Raw genomic sequence first — 19,056 nt, 5'->3', positions numbered from 1 at the left:
AATTCCTTCCTTGGAACTGTTGGATTCTGTTCATTTTTAAGTAACATGTGATATCATAGGCATAACACCTCTTACACCTTCTCAGAAGCAGTTCTCATCTAAAAAATAGTTATTTGTCAAATACTGTAATTTCAAGAACAGTATTGTCCAGTTTTGTCAATTGTTCTTATCTTTCTTGACTTTCTTCTGGTGCACAGTTCTGGTGCACAAAATTTAAATTAGAAAATCTTGCATTAGTAGGTATAAAACCTCTCCAAGAGAATATATTGAAAACATTATACAGGAACTGTATTTGATGCTTTCTTGTTTGCCTGTGGAAACAGCTATTAGTAATATAAATCAGTTGTTTCTTAATTAAAAGAACAGATAGTATGAAAAAGATGTTGGTAATCAATGGTAATCTGATTAGGTTTAGCTAAGATTCAGTTTATTATGTTACCAAGATCACTCATGCAATATATTGGAAACATTCCATGATCTGTGACTTTAGGAAAGCTCGTGAATGATGAAGAAAAATTTTGTATCCTCTGCTTAAGAGGAGTCTAGGTAATCAGAGAAGACAGTTTATCCAAGAAAGACATTATGACTTCTTTCATTCGGAGCTCCTAAATCTTTCAGCTTAGGTGTTCAGATGGGTTTTTTGTTTCTTAAAATTTTGGAATTTTTTGCCAGACAGTGAGCAGGACAGGTTAGTTGAAATTTTGAATTTGTATTTAATAGCGAGACTTTTTTTTTTTTTTTGAACGAGGTAAAAAGTCTTATTAGACTGAGCACCTAAGAGAAAAAAAACAGATTTTTCACCATCTCATGTCATTTGAGCAGGAGTTGTTCAGGGTAATTTTGCAACTCAGATATTACATGATTCCATGATACTTCTGATGGAAATAACTGTTTGACATTGTGACTTTCTCCAGCTTGAACTGTTAACACCAACAGTATATGATTTCATTATTTTCCTGATACTTAGATGAAGTGCAAAACAGAGTTAAATAGGGCTGGAATAATAGAAGAATATAACGTATTTTCAATGAACAGTTTAATTAGGTTAAAATACGTAGATGGGTTTAATTTATTCCCTTTTCAAGCATACTTTGTACTTTATTGAATTTAAGCAACTTGATTAAATATGCATCACTTTTTCTGAAGCTGAACTATGATCAAATAAGCCTTTGTCAGTGTAATTACTCGAGGCTCGTATGTAGGAGTTTTGAGGTGAACACTGAATCCTATGCTGTTTAATACATGCATAAAGTAGCATATAATCTGTGAGTAAAATTAGTCCTTCGTTAATTATATTTGTTTCTGTTAGTAGCTGCTCATTTTAAATTACTAGGAAAAAAACAAGGAAGAGGTCTTTGTGAAATCTTGACACAGTTATTTCTTTAATGAGCTATAGGATCTTTTTATTTCATCTAACCATTTTGGGGCAGTAAAAGCAATATTAAGTTTTAATAAGTACCAGCTTCATTTCTTTTTTTTTTTTTCCCAAGTATTTTCTTATTATAAATAACTGTAATTTACTACTAAAATTAACCTTTTTTTTTTCCTTCTCTTTCCTCTCAGCTGCTTTAAACAACAATCAGGAGGCTCTGGAATATTCCTTTTTTTTTTTTTTTTGACATATTTAATAGCAGAATAGCTTTGATATGCTGATGAAATACACTTATCTGTGGGTTTTTGAGTCAGCAAACTAACTTGGGGACTGTTTGCCTGCCTTTCTTCAGTGCAGCCTTCACAAACTCTTAAGACTGGCAGAATTGTTTTCTTGTTCAGTCCAGGGTTACTAGTTAAGAAGGAAAAGTAGAAAACTACCAAAACTGTTAAGTAATTCATATGTATTCTACAGTTGGGTAGATTTAAGTACACCATTAAGAACTGTTTTTACAATGCCTCTTGTCTCTTCCTTTAGCAGTGGAAATGATGGTTCTGCGTCAGTCAAAGATCCACTTGGAATCCTAGAAGGCATTGTTTCTGCAGTACATGCCAGTGTTGAAAAAGGGTAAGAACTTATGTGGAGTCCTGTGTTAAGGCTCTGAGAGATACTATGTAGGAATGAAGGTACAATATTGAGTATGGATGATTTTTCTTCACAGATGTATATAATGAGTTTGCGTTTAGATTTATAGGATTTTATTCTTAACCTGCTATCACCTACAAAGCTCAAAATCTGAAGCCTAACAGAACCTTTTACTTGAGCATTTGGAAGAATCACTGAACGTAAGATTTATGTAATAACATATAATGGTGATTTGAGGAAATTGAGGTATTTCTGCCCTAACTCCGTCTAGAAGTAGAACCTTGCTTTTGTTTCAGTTTATTAGATAAGCTGCATGTAATAGAGTCACATTTAGATACCTGAATTTAGATATCTTGTCAATGTATGTAAGGTATAGCACAAAAAGAAATTACACAGATGCTGTGTAATGCTTCCGTTCATGTCTTCTCCTCTTTTGTGAATGTTCATCTGTCAACTTACACAATGATTTGTCTCTCTCGCTGATGCATATTCCATTGTATTATTCTTGAAGACAAGAAATAAAAAAAAGTCAGTTGTCTTTTCAGTTTTATAAACTTAAGAACTTATGTCTAATAATAATAATTAAAAAGTAATAAAATAATAAAACACCATGCTCTTTGGTGGCCAACAAAAACAATTAAATTGTGCAGAGGCTCCTCAACTAATATTTAATTGGGTAAATATTGGATACTGAAGAAGACTGTTGTCAAAATCTGCAATAAATCTAATTTACAGTATAATAATGTAGAATGAGAGAGTCAATTCTAGTTATATTCTGAAATGCACTTTCCAGAGTCTTTAAATACATACTTCGAAATTAAGCTGTTGAAACAATAAGCTAAAGTGAAAATCATTCCGATTACAGGAGATTATTTACATCCTTTTAAGTACTTGTTCTTATTTATCTTCTTAAAGCTTAGCTATTCAATTTACAAAATGTAAACCCCTCAGGAAAGCATATGTAAACAAACGGGTGTGAGCTCTGCAAAACACTGGAAATATTCAGACACCTTTTAATTTCCAGTCTTTTCATGTACAGTTTGAATGATACTCGTTTGGCAGAAGCAGAGCTAATTTTACTGAAGTTCTGCATTCAGCAGCATCATTCAGGCAATATAAAAACTAAGTAAAATTGAGATCTTTGCAATCTGAATATCTAAGCTGTCAATGTTTATTTCAGAGCTGCAAGATGGGATAAATTCGTATTTTTCTGTCTGACATTACTTTCCTGTCTGTCTTGTTAAGACAAATAAGGGAACATTAGTTATAAATCACATTCTACCTGGAATTGTTGTCTTGATTTAAATTAAATAAATAAGCCTTAGTTTGAAATTCTATTGAAAAATAGCAGAATAGGCTTTTACTGATTTGTTACATAGCAGTTTAGAGCCAGTAAGGGACAGAATAGATTACTGTGTCTGCAGTTGCTAGCAGGTTGGTTGAGTTGGTGGCAGTCAGTGTACTGTAAAATGTACTTTAAAATTTAGGATGTATTCAGTATACTAAACATTTAAAAATTAAATTACATTATTAAGATATATTTGTTAATTATCTAAGTGATAAAACACAAAATATATTGATTTATGACAGTTTTTTCTTAAGAGGATTGTGAACATTTTTCATTATTATATTAGGACATGCAGTGATCCATCTAGCTAGAGATTATATATAAAAAAAAAAAAAAAAAACAAATTGCTGGAGCCACTTGTGATGTTAATTCGTGTATATAGAACATAAATCTTTTCCTTTAAGGAAAGAAAACAGTATAGATCAACATTAGAGAAAGTTGAAAACAAAAAATAAGTAATATTAAAAAAGAAAAGTGGTCAGGCTACATAAAGTACAGTTATCAATCAGGACCAGTTGCATTAGGCGATTTTTAGGTACTGAAATTCAGGGCCATTGTGATGAAATTTGCAGTCAAGGTAGTGTGGGAATGATGCATAACTGGATAGATGGAGTTTTGTGGTGTTTACTAGGTTATTTGAATTAAAAAAAAAATAAAAATAAAAATCTTCTAGCACTTAGCTTCAGGCACCCGATATGAAGTCTGATTTGTCAGCAGTCTCATAGAGGTCAGCTCTTCAGAGGCATACTCCTTCTAAGTAGATAGCTAAAAATAAGTAGTCATACTGCTCGTGGTATTCTATGTACTTCATGTCGCATTTCTGAGGAATCCCACATTCACACTAGTTTACCTGGGTTCTGCTTCTGTGTAACACAAAGATAGTTCATGACACCTCTGAGAAAGTTTGAAGTGTACTGAACAGATCTGTGAGCAACTTTGAAAATACACGTAGGTAATAGGATCAGGATGTTTAACATAGTATTGTTTAATTACAGGGAGAAAGTAGTTTCTTCAGATGATCTCCTGGAGTGGCTGAGACCTTTCTGTGGTGATGACTCTTTACCAGTGAAGCCTCGCATCAAAGTACTGCAAATTTTGGAACAAGCCTTCCACCTCAGTGATGAAGACAGCAAGCTGCTTGTGTACTTCAGGACTCAAGCTGTTCTTAGAGCTTACTGGCCTGAAACAAAGGTATTAAAATTTACAGCTATAGATGATAGCGTGAGACTTTCTTAAGTAGGGATTATATGGTGAAATTTGAGTTTGTAGTCTGTGATTGTCTCTATGGGCACTAATCCTATTTTCCTTTTGAATCAAGATTCTAGTAAATTGTGATTCTTTGAAAAACAAAATAGTTAATGGAATCCTCAGCTTTTATTTACAATCAGGAGAAAGTAATACCAAACTTGATTAAATACTAATGATTGTTTTGTACAGCATTAATTTAACTTCCTCTTTTTTTTTTTTACATTTTTTCTTTTTAGACAGCTGCTTGTCACTTTTATTCTCCCCTTTGTTATTTACATGGTGTGACATTATATTCAGATTTTCTTTTTCCTGAACTCTCTGAGTTTTATATCATGAATGTGTAGTTGGAACATCAAGGACATTCTCAAGTGGAAGGAGCTGATTGACAGGGAATGCCTTTGATCATAGTTGGAGTGTGCTACTGCCTCTTTGAAGAGGCAGCACCTAAGGCAGTTTTTTTTTTTTTTTCTTAGAGCATCTCTTACCTTAAACTGTCCCAAGTGTGATTTTGAAGTCTTTTTCAGAGCAAAGTACGGAAAAACAACATAAAATTATTGCTGAAAGAACTTGCTATAAGCTGGTTATTATTTGTTCCTCACAAACAGACACAGCACTTCTAGCCCAAGCTTTCAAGTTTAAGACGGAATAATTTTCCTTCTGAATTAATAGATCAGAAAATTCTGAGGTTTGATTTTTTTTTTTTTTTTTTTTGAGCATATGTAAAACTGAATCTAAGATGGTAAAGATCTTAGCATGAAAGTTTTCAGGAATGAAAATTACAGAATCACAGAATTGCAGGGATTGGAAAGGATTTCGAGATAGAGTCCAACCTCCTTGCTGAAGCAGGTTCCCTACAATAGGTCACACAGGTAGCATTTAGATGGGTGTTGAGTATCTCTATAGAAGGAGATTCCACAACCTGTCTGGGCATCCTGTTCCAGTATGTAAAGCAGAACATTGACATATTGAATAATATTCAAAAATAATATTTGTTATGTATGATTCTTTCTTAAACAGCTATATTTCTCTACTCATTTTGGTAAAATGCTTATTATGAAAGTATGTAGCATTAGAGGTTCTACATTTAGTCTTCCAAGTACAATGCAAATCTAGTAAATGCTTAATGGGAAGAAATATTCTTATCTTTGAAGCTTGTGTTATTTTGAAATCATAGGAGTATCAGTTGATGCCTTTAGAATTATTCAGAAGCAGAATTAATCTTCCTCCATTTCCTGAATGCCTTTCTTCTTCCACCTCCATTTCCAAAGCCATATGGAGCTAAAATAGAGCATTTATAATACTTAAAAAGATAAAATAAAATCTGTGCTCAAAAGCATTTTGTATTAATTTTAAACAAAAGTAAAGTACTATCTCAGTTTTGACTTGCTCTACTAAGACCTTCCAAAGGAATAATCATCATCATAATCTTTGAGAAAATGCTTATCTCTTGACTCCTTTGGAAATTACTTTTTCTCTTGCATTCACAGTAATACCAGCACTTAACTCTTCAACGACACTGCATGTGTATGTCTGTGATTGGATTCTTTATCTTCAGTTTGCTTCTGTTGTTAGTATGTGGTGTCCCGTGTCAATTTTTTTTTTGCCTGTGACCCACTTTCCAATTGAAAAGCATTTCAAGTCTAAAATGTTAAATTAAAATATGTTTAAAAAATAAAAATTTTTAAAAAAACAGAAGTAGCTTTCAACCGTGGCTGTAGAAGAGAAAAAAGGAACCTGTATTTGGCAGAAACCTTATGAGACTCATTACACTTAAGAATCATGTAAGATCAATTTTATTTCCTCCCATAATCTAGTAGGTCAAAACACGTATAACTTTGCAACACAAAACTTGAATTAATTTTCTTTCATCTCATGCCAACTTTAGGAATTAATCAAATGCATTGCATATGCTGCTGTTTAATGCTGCCCATCATGGCCCTAAAGGCTCTCTCAGCAGTGGTGCTCCCCTGCCTGACTGTCTCCACTTGTGCTATAGCTTGGGACTGTGCTTTCCCAGGTGCAAGACACGTGTATCTTTACTAAACTCTGCGTAATTCTTGTAGACTTTGGTCTTCCAGCCAACTTAGGCCTCTCTATGTAATATATTAGTAACTTCTATTTTCTGAAGTGGTGGATTTTTGGAATGATAGTTTTCAGCAGCAAAACATACATGGTTTTGGTGAGGGAAGAATTCTGTGCTGATTATAAGCAACACTCTGTTAAGTCATGGCACAGAGAAGTTAATCACTTCAGTGCTCTACTCTTTTGCTGATAAATAAGAAGATATTGCAAGAAGCTGTGTAGTAAAAAGCATAAGTACTATGCTAGTTAAACTAAAACCTTTTAGAGCTAATTATATACAAATGTTCATACAATACTGGAATATAAAATTCTATGTGTATGGTATTTAGCTAAGTTCAAAAATATTTTCTCTGCTTTGCAGTAGTGAGAGCTGTGCTTACATGTACATATATCAATATAATTGTTTTTTCACTACAATTCCTGCTGCAGAGTAGAATCAAGAGAGTCCTGTTGGAACATATTTTAAAATAATTCTAATTTTCTTTTCAGTTCAAGCTAAATGTGATGGATGTGATCTCTTTGCTTCAAATGAATATTTTTGTGATATGTAGCTAGTCTGTGATTTAGACAGATTGGTTCATCTGTTTAATATTAGTAACCAAAGTTCAAAACTCTTCGTTTGTATCCATTATGATTCACTACGTAATTTTTTTTTTCTCATCTATTCAGCTGATGTCAAACACTAGTACACAAGTTGGTCTTAGAAGAAAGTATGACCTTATTTGATTTAATTTGATTTGCTTATTCTGTGAATTAACAAACTGAAGGTAGGATATTGTTTTCTCTGTATATTTGCCAGATACGTTTCACATTCCTTCGTGATGCGTTAGTAAAACTGCAGAATTCAGCAATTAAACAAATGCTTGAAAAATCAAGAGAGATAGTTATCCAGACAGCTTTTTATTAAACAGGCTAATGCTTCAGGTTAGATGACCTTCAAGAAGCACCCTTGTGAAATTCTGCTAAATTTCTGGGTTATTCTTGATAAACCAGTCAAATGTAGACATGAGGAATTACATCTTTCAGAAGTATGCTGCTATGTCAGTTCATTTTGTGTGTGTGTGTAGGTATTTGTTTCTCTAATGTCACTCAACCTTTGTTCATCTGGTTACCTTTTCTCACCCAGCAAAGTAGAAAAACACTCAATCACATTCATTAGAAAAATAAAAGAGTGTGGAAGATGAGCAGATGTTAATTTTAGCTAGTAGAGGAATGTGTCTAAAGGTTTTGTTAAAGGAGTTTAAGTTGTAAACATTTCAGAAAAGTACTCATGATCTTTCTTCCAGACTGTTCTACCCATACTTGCTTGACATTTCTTCTGTGTTTCTAGATGATCCTCTTTTCCTCCACCATTCCCTGGTACAAATGGGGATACTAAGTATTGTAAAGGATGAATGTGGATTCCTATTGAGTAAAGATAAGTAAAATGATATTGCGGTGTTCAATTACCAGAAAATGTGTGAAAGCCACCCTCAGAGTGTCTACTAATCCTCTTAGTCAGGCTTCGCATACATCAAAGAGGGCCTTAATATTTAATTATGCTCTAGGTGCTCTAAGTAGTGGTGCCACAAATCAATGTGTTTCTGGGAAACAGGCCAGCTCTTACAAAATTAAAAATGTACTTCATGGAAGCAGCTACCTATCAAACAGTCAGAAACACAGCAATTTCCAGTTCTCTAATGATAAGTTAACAAAATTAAAAATTCAGTGGTCCTCATTTTTCAAAGGCTTGAGAGTCTTTAATTCACATTCCAGTAGCAACCTACCCTCCTGGAGGAAGAAGGCATGTGTTGTTTTAATCCCCTTGATGAATTTTATCTGAGCTCTTCAGGTTCTATAATTTTCTAGTTAACTGACGCATGAAAAATACGGGTCAAAATACCAACATTTTTGTACATTGCAAAAAATGTTGGGGGGGAGGAGAAAAATGTAGGCTAAGATGTTTACTTCAAAGTTTAGCTTTATCCATCCAAGATGGGAAATTATTTGTTTTTATGTAATATTAAAAAAATCTAGTCTGTAATGACTTGCAGCAAGTTAAAATATCAACAAGCGCTGTGAGTGTGCTTTGTCATTCGCTGCAGTGTCCAGTTAGGGAGAATCAGTTGCACTAACAAGAGTTAGAGCTTTTCCCCAGGAAGTTGAAGGCATTAGCAAAGGTTCTGTGCATAAAGCAAGTGTTAGTTTAAGACAGGAAGTTAACAATTGCGAAGCCTCTATAAGACACACCTTGTCTTTAAAGGATTGTTTAATTATTATGCAAATTGAAAATGTAATTACTGTTTGCATGCTACTTAAATGCAAATGGCTTTGTCATTTAGAGAAGGTAATCTCTTACCCTTCATATTATTATATTACTGGCATTTTTTCCATGTCTTGCGGGCTTGGAGAGCTGCTGAAGGCTAGGTGTTTTTAAAAATTGGAAAGGGTTTCTAATAAAAATTTGAGGTAGAAATGTTAGGACTCTTTATCTCTTATTTTTAAAATGTAACTTTGAAAAATTACTGGATTAATTTATATTTCACGTGTACGTTCCCAATCCTACCTCTGCCATTTACTGATGTAGGCAATTTATGTATGTTAGATACAGTTTTTCTGTGTCTCAGCAACCTTTCTAATGTCTACATTAACATAATGACTTCCTGAAAACTTGTATATGGCTGTCACACTTCCTTTTTCTTTTTTTCTGGTTCTCTTTCCTGGTGTATGATAAATACGTTTCAGTTTACATAGAATTCCATGACTTCATAGAGAAAAAATTCAATAGAAATAGTACATTTTTAGCATTTATCCATTGCATGTACTTGTGTCAATTACATTTGAACATGAGTGTATGAAAAGCAGCCTGAGATGTGGGAATTCCCAATGCTGAAGGCATTTATCAACTTTCAGATAATTATGACCCTCAGCTTGATCTGGCAAAGTGGAAAAAAAAAATCTTTTTAATCTTTACCCATCGTTTATTTATAAAAACATGCTTACTTAGAGGAAGAATTTATAATCCTATCATCTTTGAGTAAATTTATTAAGATGTTTATAATTCTAGAGACATTGTTTCTCTATTAAAAATGCATAAAAATTAGGTTTAATAAATTAACTTCAAGTTTTAATTAATATTTTAAAACACTAATTTCCATTTCTCGCAGATGCAATTTTTCCATGTGACAACATGTGAAATGTTTGTTGGGAACATAAACTGTGGTGTATATGATTGATTAAATACTTTAGAATGCAAATGAATCATATTCAATTAACTGCAGAAATAAAATGGATTAGACAAATTGAAGAGACAAACAGTATTACTTGAGTGAATGTGATGGTTGCTTTAGAGGAGAATAAACAGGCTCTGGAGTTGATACCACGTAGGGTAATTCACTTTCTGTGATGATTCTTTAGTAATGAAGGTATAAGTGGAAAATGGTTTAAAAAAAAAAAAAAGGCATGGTGTGCTTTTATCTCAGTTTCACAAAAATTAAGAGCTCATTAGTGCCATATTAATTCTGACTATGTGGCAAAGAAATATGTGGGTGGACTGTAATGCAGCTTTACGTTGTCACTTGATAAATTTGTGGCATTGAAGGCAGAAAATACTGGCACAGTGGAAGGATTTTTGCCTCCTTGTGATTTTATATGTAACACTATCTTATGCTTTGTAGGATAGCAAAATTCAGGAAATCAAAGCCTGCTAATCTAGGTACTTTGCCATGGTTTTTTTTTTTTTTTTTTCTTTTTTTCTGTTGCTTACTCAATCTAAGTAAAGCATTCCAGTCCTGTTATTTCATCTAAAATGTTTTCTGTGTCTGCGACTATAATCCTTTCCATCCAATCCCACTCCCACTGTGATATGTAGTCTACCTCCTGAAAATTAATAATTGGAGAAGGAATGTGATGTCTTTGTGGAAATTAATGGTGCATGCTTATGAATCCAAGCATTGTAATTGCACTTTTGAATTCAGCTGTACATTAATCAAAAGTCATGGAATTTCATTCAGTGAGTCTCATGTTCCTGTTTTGATGATGCACTCCCATGAAAGCATCAATTAATTTAAGTAAGCAAAGAAGCAGTCATAAAATTACCAGAAATTCTACCCTTTACCATTTGATCCTGAACTTTTTTTTTTCCTGCTATCGGATAAAGTTCTTCATTGGTTTCTATTTGGAGATGTTAAATGTCTTATGAGGTATGAACTGTAAAACTGTTTCTCTTTAAGCCTTATTTTGTCAATATTTTAAATTACTATGTTACTATCTGTTGATGCCATGCTTTTTTCAAACAGTCTCATTCAGTCAAACATATAGATGATTGACTTTGTTTAGGTCTGTGAACTGTCATCTGAGAAGCTCCTGTCAGCTATTCATTGAATAGTGCTTGATAGGCATTTCTAGTGGTTCGTATTCATTAAAAATGTGAGACTTTTTTTAAGAAAAGTAACTGCTTCATGTTTGTCGTCTTTGATAAATTATGTATGTAGGCGCTAACCTTTTTTTGATATTTAAAATGTAAATTTATTTGACATGTATGTAGCTAGTAGGGCTTTTTTTCTAAAAATTCAGATTTTGAGTAGGTATCACCACAACATTCTATATTAATGTGCCATTTTCATGTTTTTTTTTCTTTTATGTAGCACTATAAATCTGAATTTATTGTTTCTGTTCCTGCACAAGAGCTTACCTATAACTACAGTGACTGCTGTGAGGATGACTACATCACATTCAACCAATTGCAGCTCTTACATAACTTCATCTTGTATGACAGTTTTATGGTGCTATCTAGTGTTTCAAATTAGTTCTATGGCTGTAACAGACTTACTCGTTTATTTAAATTTGTACAGCTCAAATAATTTTGTGGTATCCGTCCACTTGTCACCTTAAATGCTTTTGGTCCAAGTCATAAATATGGATAAGTGGTAGAGGAAACTTGCACTACTGTCTTTTTTTTTTTTAAATAGATACTGACACTGAAATATGACATTAAGTTGGAGTCAACAACCTGCTATTCCTAAAGGCAGTTGTTTTAGTTTAATGTGTGTTATTCTTTTTAAAAATACCTCTTTTAACTTGACAGTTTAGCTTGTATGCTGGACAGTATTTTGAAAGCATTAATTTTGACAAGTTTTTGTTTACATGAAAACAGTTTTAACATAATTTTTCCTCTATTAGCAAGAATTACAGACTGATTTATTGAGTCGGAAATTATGCACACAGTTGAAAGCTGGGAACTTGTGCATGCACTGCTTCCTAATGGTAGTGATAATCGGAAACAAGTTATACATTTTTATGTGTTAGGCAGTGCACTTGTGTTTACTGAATCTGTATGCGTTTCTTAGGAATTAGTGATCTACATATCAAACAGATAAGGAATTAAACAATATATAAATCAGTTTGTCAGAAGATCCAGGGTATTTCTGATGTCTGACAGGAAAATGCAGATGAAGCAAAGATGTGAAATCCTCTGCAGAAAAAATGGCACCCATTGAGATTCTTTGATGCTTGCTGAATGTCAGATGCCATTTTGTCAGACTACCTTACTCTTCTTCTGCCATCTGCCACGCGGCAAGAAAATGTCATGGGATATTGGTGGGAAGGTTCAGCCTCTACTGCCATAACATCAATGTCTGCTTCTGGCATTGTGGACCTACATAATAAAATAGGAGATATTATATTTGGAGCAGTCCTTATAGAAACACAAAGCAGATGCAGATTATAAGGTGTCTAATTTCAACTCCATTTTGTTTTTCAGTTCAAGGAAAGAGAATTAAAAGGCCTGATTTTTCTTTCTCTCAGTTAACAATCGTTACTAACAGCGTTTGAAATCATGGCCATTTCAGTGGTGACTTACTAATTAGAGTTCAATATCATTGAATTTGGTTATATGTGAGAGAAGTCAATAGAACCAGAGAGTAGATTAAATGTCCAAAATACTTTAGAACAAACAAACAAAGAGCTCCTGGGCTGTTCACTTTATATAGGGTAAGGTGTTTGACTCAGTCATACTGCTTACTGGCTGATCTCAGTGGGCATATTGTTCTCGTTAGCCCTCGGCTGTTGAGCAAGATGTTTGCACATCGTCTCTCCCATTAGTTCCCCAATGTCTGTTTTGAGGCAGACAATAACCGGTATTGTGATTGCAGAGCCTTGCAGTTGACCCTCAGCTGCCGAGAACAGGCTTTGGGTGAGATGGTCATACTGAAAGACTGGGGAGGTGAATGCAGGGCAAACACACTGTCACACTGTGCAAGTACATAAAGAGGTCAGTGCAGGTTCAGATCAGGATCCAATCTAGCCTACTCTAAATACCACAGGGGCCGAAAAACAGACATGAAATAAGAAAAGGAAGCGTACGTTTGAACCTTAATCCAGTATTCTCCTCATCTCTAGGTAGTCAGAGGAGGTTAATTAGTAATAGAAGGAAGCAGCAGATCTATGTGTTGACAAGCACTACTTTGAAATATTTCCCACAGGTAGGTGGAGATAATTTACCAGGAAAATATTTAACTGCAAGCTATTGGCTTGTTTACAAATTAAACCTGTTTACTGAAATGAAAAAACTGTGTGTTTTAGGAAACATTCTTGCTTAAACAGATGATTTTAGTGCAAAATTATTGGATGAAATTATGCATAGAGGTTAGTGTATTGTTCATTAAAATGTTGCATCTAGATTAAGGTAAAAGAGTAGTAGGTACTTCCCTGCTTTTCCTTCTCTGAGAGATTTCTGAATTCCATTGGCATACAAAATAGATGGGTAGTTTATTCTTTTTTAACCTTTTAACCTCTTCTATCTGACTATATACAAGGTCTTCTAACCTGCTTTTAATCAGCTAGTGTAAACTATTCATTCTCATGCTTTCAGCTGTATTTTTTTGATTGCTCTTGCACACTGGTAGATAGGAAGGATGAATAACATGGTGGATGATTCTTCACCTCTTGCTACTTTTCTGTTGCCTGATTCTGTTGTCTCTGAAGATTTTGCTCTCAATCACAGCCTAAAAGATTTCTTCTTAAAGTCAGCCTAGCTTAGAAATAATGAAATGCTAATAGTGTGCTGGGGGCAGCATCACTTATGGTTTTGCCCTTAAAAGCATTTACTGTTGCTTTGGGATACGAAGGTTTAGAATAAGATGTTTCAATATGTCCTTGTTTTCTTTTACAAGTGTTTAGTATGATGGTGGATAGGGGATGTCTCTCATCTTCACCCTGAAGCAAGTGAAATAAAGAATAGCCTTTAAAAGCTCCTCATCATATCTTTGCAGGGACAGTAGTTGTCTGATTTCAGGAAGAATTGTACACTCGGTTCAGTTTTTCACTGGCAATTTTTAACACTTGTTTTCATATTCATATACTTATAAAATCTATATATGCATATACATATAACATATATATATTCATATAGCTTGTGTGTGTGTATACAGACACTTTTAAATATCTGTTTGACTTGGTAACTTCATGTCGTAGGGTCATAGAACGATTTGAGTTGGAAGGGACCTGAAAGAGCATCCTGTTCCAACCTCTCTGCCTATGGCAAGGTTGCCACCCTCTAGATCAGATTGCCCAGGGCCCTAACCAGCCTGGTCTTGAACACCTTCAGGAATAGGTTAACAGTATAGAAATGCTAATCATAATATTACAGTATTCTATCAGATTGTTATCAGTCAGTGTTTGTAAATCATATAAAGTCCTTCCTGATGATTGTAAGCAAGCTGCAAGCTGTAGCATCAGCTTTTCTGATCTGGAATCCAAGTAAAATCTTTTATGTCAGATCTGCTTATTATCTTAAAATGCAGTATAGATGAAGTCTCTACCTCTAGAGCTTGTGGTGAAGTACTTAAATAAAAATTTAATGCATTTTACAAGTGAGTCCAAACAAATTGAGAATATAGTGTAGCAGGAAGGGACTATTCAAATGCATGTTTAATGTTTCTATTTTTAATTGCATATTAATTCAAACTTAAATGACAGTGATGAACAGGAACATATTTTGAGATATTTACAATCTGGTGGATGTAGTAAAATGAACTTTATAATCACGTAGATCAGTTGGGTTTTAGCTGTGGCTCTTAGAAACCACAAGTATCTTTGCTTTTAATACAGGGAGTTGATTTTTGCGTGAATGTAGGTTTTCTCAATGTGCAAATACTATGAAGGAAAATATTTTTCTGATTTTTACAGCTCAGTTCTTTGGTTACAAACATCCTTATCAATTATTTCCTTAGAATGTTAGTACTGGATAAAATCTGTTGTTGAAAACCATAGTTTTGTCACGCTTAAGGAGAGAAAAAAGTAATATGCTGAACAGAATTTGTTGGGAAGAATGTGGTGGGGGTATGTCTGCTTCAGTTTTCCTGTTCACCATTCTAATATGTAAACAGGCAGCATTTTTTTTTTTGTTTTAACTTGTGGAAGGATAGGATTGGATTGAGTGATTGTTCGGTGGATCTTTTTATTAGCACTTCCGTTTTCTTAAACAAAACAGTCTCTAGGTCACCAGCCAAATTGGTTGGTGTCAGTTCAAATAATACAGTTTAAGCAGTAAAGTATTTTACAACTCTATCAGATGTCTGTCCTTTAGGATTAGGAGAACAATATATAGTGGATACTTATGCCTCTGGGACACGATTTAGATACAGCAACATAGCACTGTTGCTGTAAATACTGATTTAAACTAACTTTGCTTTCAAAAGCGAGATAATGTACTGAACTAAACAACCAAACCTGTGGACTGCCATTCCAGAAGTTATCTTTATCAGTCATGTGTGATATCCCACGGCTGAATTTAACCTTATCTCTCTTCAGTGTATCATCGTAAGTTTCTTAAAGCTGATAGAACAAACTTTTGAGGCAACTTTTCATATTTACACACTTTTATGAGTGTCTTGCATAACAAATCTCTACAAAGCAGTAATAAATATATGGAAAAAAAATAAAGCAAAATTTTGTGTATTGAGAGGGGTAAAAGTTTCAACATGTTGGACATCTGATACATTGAATCTATAAGGGAAGAAAGCTAGGTAAGTTTTCGAAAGACTTTCCTCAGGCAGAATACTTCGATGTTTTTAGAGGAGGTATTTTAAGTGCATATTTTTCTCTTTCCAATACTGGATATAAGTAATGTGCATTCCAGGATTACTCAGTATGCCTGGAGTCAGATAAAGGGTATGTTTTTTGCCAAGGTTATCTGCTGTAAGATTGACTACAAGTATCCCAACCATCAAAATCCTTTTTTTTTTTTTTTTTTAAGCAGTAAAAGCACTCATACCCATATACTTCACATTTTATGTTTAAAACAAAGTGTTTTAAAAGCTTGTAGGAATCTTCTCTTATAAAATGTCTTACTAGCAAGGTGATTTCAAAACTAAGATATTGTGGCCAGCTGTTTGATAAATAACTGGACTCCAGCAAAAAATATATGTATATATATCATCACTGTGAAGTGCTTTCTTATGATTTGCAGGTGAGAGTAAGTTGAAGACTTTACCTGTGGGAGAATGAATGATTGTATGTACGCTATCTTGAATCTCATGAATCTGCTGCTAATAATAAGACCATAACCACCTGAGGAAAAATAGTGGTTTTAATGGCTAAAGCTGCATAATTCTATGTGGTGTGTTGTGTGAGTAAGCTCAGAGATGCAAAAAAATAACAGAATCATAGAACAGTTTGGGTTGGAGAGTACCTTAAGAACAGCCAGTGCCAACCCCCCCTGCGTGGGCATGGTTGTCAGCCACTGCATGGATCAGGCTGCCCAGGGCCCATCCAACCAGGTCTTGTACAGTTCCTGGTATGGATCATTATCAGATTATTTGGGCAGCCTCACCACTTTCTGAGTGAAGAATTTCCTCCTGACATCTAACTTTCATCTCCTCTCTTTTAGTTTGAAACCATTCCCTCTTGTCCTATCACTATTTTATCTTGTAAAAAATCGATCTGTAGGGCCTTGTGCAGTTTTAAGCAATGGTTGCATATTCTGTGTTGTTTGTATAGCCTGTATTTTCTGTTGTTAATTTCCTGATTTTTTTCTTTTTTTTTAAGAAACATTAACATTATGCAGATGTTTGTTTTCTTGATTTTAAGCATATGTAGTCCCTTGTTAATAGTGAAATTCTGTATGTTAATCGTTTAACGTGAGGCTCAATTTTATTTAATTTGTATTTCTTTTTATAAGGTATCACGAGCATTGTTTCTAAAATTAATTCCCCTAATTGACTTTCCCCTTGTGGAGAATATTTGTGCAGCCTTTTAAAATATACAGCCAGCTGTTTTACATTGCCAAAGAGAAGGCACGAAACCGAGGGAAGTCAAGGCAATAATGGAAAAATCTGTTATTAAAACTGAAAACCCTGCTTTCCTTTTCCACTTGTTTCGCTTTTATATTCTTTATGGATTATCTGAATTTCAAGTGTACTCTTTGCTACCTTGCTGTAGGCGTCATTAATCTGTTTAGTGACAGATTCTTCTTTCCAGGCCTTTGTACTACAAGGGGTCTAAGCCTTTCATGGCAGGTTATCTGTATGTAACCTTTGAATGTTTTAGATTTTTTAATTGAAAAGTCGAGGGATGGGATTTATAGTGTACTATTACCATGGCTTTGAAAATGACTATGCTGCTAGAAATGCAGCGCGTTGTTGTGTTACAGGCTTTAGAGCCATCTGAATTGCTCATTCAGAGTCACTGAAAAGAGAATGTTCAGTTTAAATGGAATTTTTAATGTCTCTACTGTTTTGCTGTGCTATTACAAGGTGACAGGCTTAACTGTAACCTTGGCAACTTCATTTCAGCTTGCTTTTGCTCTTTTAAGATGAAATTTCTGCCTTTTAACACAGAGCATGCGCTCTCAGTTGTGTAAAGTGGCTGCTTCATCTGTTTCTCTGTTGTGTCTGTGTATATATGCAGCTTGCTCCAAAAATAATGCCTCCTATTTATTTATGTGAAAATTAAAACAGATGCAAAGAGCACAGTGAGTTTAAGAGCGCAAATTCTCAGCTACAAAACACTATTTTTCACCAACCGTTAGCTGCGCATTTTTGCCAGCGATGAACAAGAGCCTGCATGCCACCCTGGTAAGAATCAGCACCAGCAGAGGTGACCACTGTCACTGTTGCCCCTTGCTGAAACTCACCACCCACCACCTCACTGTGCTCACATCCACTGTTTGATCTCCATAAGAGTTCAGCAAGTATTGATTAATGATTACCATTTGTTTCTGCATGGAGAAATTCTGTGACAGAGCTTTGTTTCATCTACACTTCCATGCCAGACACCATTTTGCTAGAGTGCCCCTCTGCTGCCATCTGTCACACAGCAACAGAATGTAATGGATTATTGGTGAGAAGGTTCTACCTCTGCTGCCATACCACCAACATCCCCCTCTGAGGTCATGGATCAACATAATAAAATAAGAGTCATTGCTTTCAGAGCAGCCCTCGTATACGTGTATCTTTGTATAATCTATTTATGTAAAAAGGCCAACACTCATTTCAGTGTAGTGCTTCAAAATCTTGTTTTCTTGTAGCACAGAACTGTCTGTTTTTGTGGTTTGATTGTAATTTTTTATTTCTGGAGAACCATAAGAAAAGAATTAGAGACTGGTGAAGGTATACTGTCATTCAAAGTTGAAAGCTATGTGGAAAATATTTAGGGGAAATGCCTTGATTTACTTTATAGCAGATGATGTCTGTGCTGTAATGTTTTATTGGTTTCTATGTTTCTGGTACATAATGTTGATCTCCTGCTTACTAGGATTTTTCTAGCCATTCTTGTGGGCATATCATAGATTTCGGTTATCTTGATTGTGAAGGCATTCACACAGATTAAATACAGCTGCTTTAGAAAAGGTGCTTTTCACACGTAACGTGAAGTGTGTACACAGGCATTGCAGAATTAGCCAGTATTTGATGTTGTTTTCAATTAAGGTATACATTTCAAAAGTATTCCTTGTATATTTGACACTATGAAATTGTTGCTAATGCTTATGCATTCTTGATGCTAAAACATAGATTTACACTTAAATCCTAGCTTTTCTTTTACAAGAAAAGTATACATCTTAATAATCACTTTGTCAGATGAGTGAAATGATCCTAAAACTTCCTTTAAATGCAGATGTATGTGGAGTATAGGAGGGACTAATATGTGTACCAGAAGCACGAGATGCTGTGAAGATGAAAAAAAAAAAACAGACACAACAGGAAGGCAGGATAAGAAATTTTAGGTAGAATAAAGCTAGTCTTTTCTGTTTCTTGAAGGTAAGTGTACTTGTCATCTGTCCTTCAGTACTTAAGTACTTTCATTTTCACTCTTTCATTAACCTTCCATTTCCTTTATCCTCAAGCGCTGCATTCTAGATCACATTCAGTCTTTAAGCACACAC

The 19,056-nt window shown here is 34.4% G+C and overlaps 1 protein-coding gene across 2 annotated transcripts in view; it reads left to right on the top strand.

Annotated features, from left to right (window-relative positions):
* The window catches only part of NBAS (NBAS subunit of NRZ tethering complex), a 158,736-nt gene that overhangs the window by 110,756 nt on the left and 28,924 nt on the right, over positions 1 to 19,056 (top strand). The window contains exons 47-48 of one of the 2 annotated variants that reach the window (XM_031610992.2): positions 1,910 to 1,999; positions 4,361 to 4,556. In XM_031610992.2, coding sequence (XP_031466852.2) covers positions 1,910 to 1,999; positions 4,361 to 4,556 — 286 coding nt within the window. The remainder of the gene's footprint in view (positions 1 to 1,909; positions 2,000 to 4,360; positions 4,557 to 19,056) is intronic. The other variant, XM_090136391.1, reaches the window with a different exon arrangement.

The sequence above is a fragment of the Phasianus colchicus genome, chromosome 2, assembly GCF_987193195.1.
Source record: "Phasianus colchicus chromosome 2, bPhaCol1.hap1.1, whole genome shotgun sequence".
Lineage (NCBI taxonomy): Eukaryota > Metazoa > Chordata > Aves > Galliformes > Phasianidae > Phasianus > Phasianus colchicus.
This window is presented reverse-complemented; position numbering and strand designations above follow the sequence as displayed.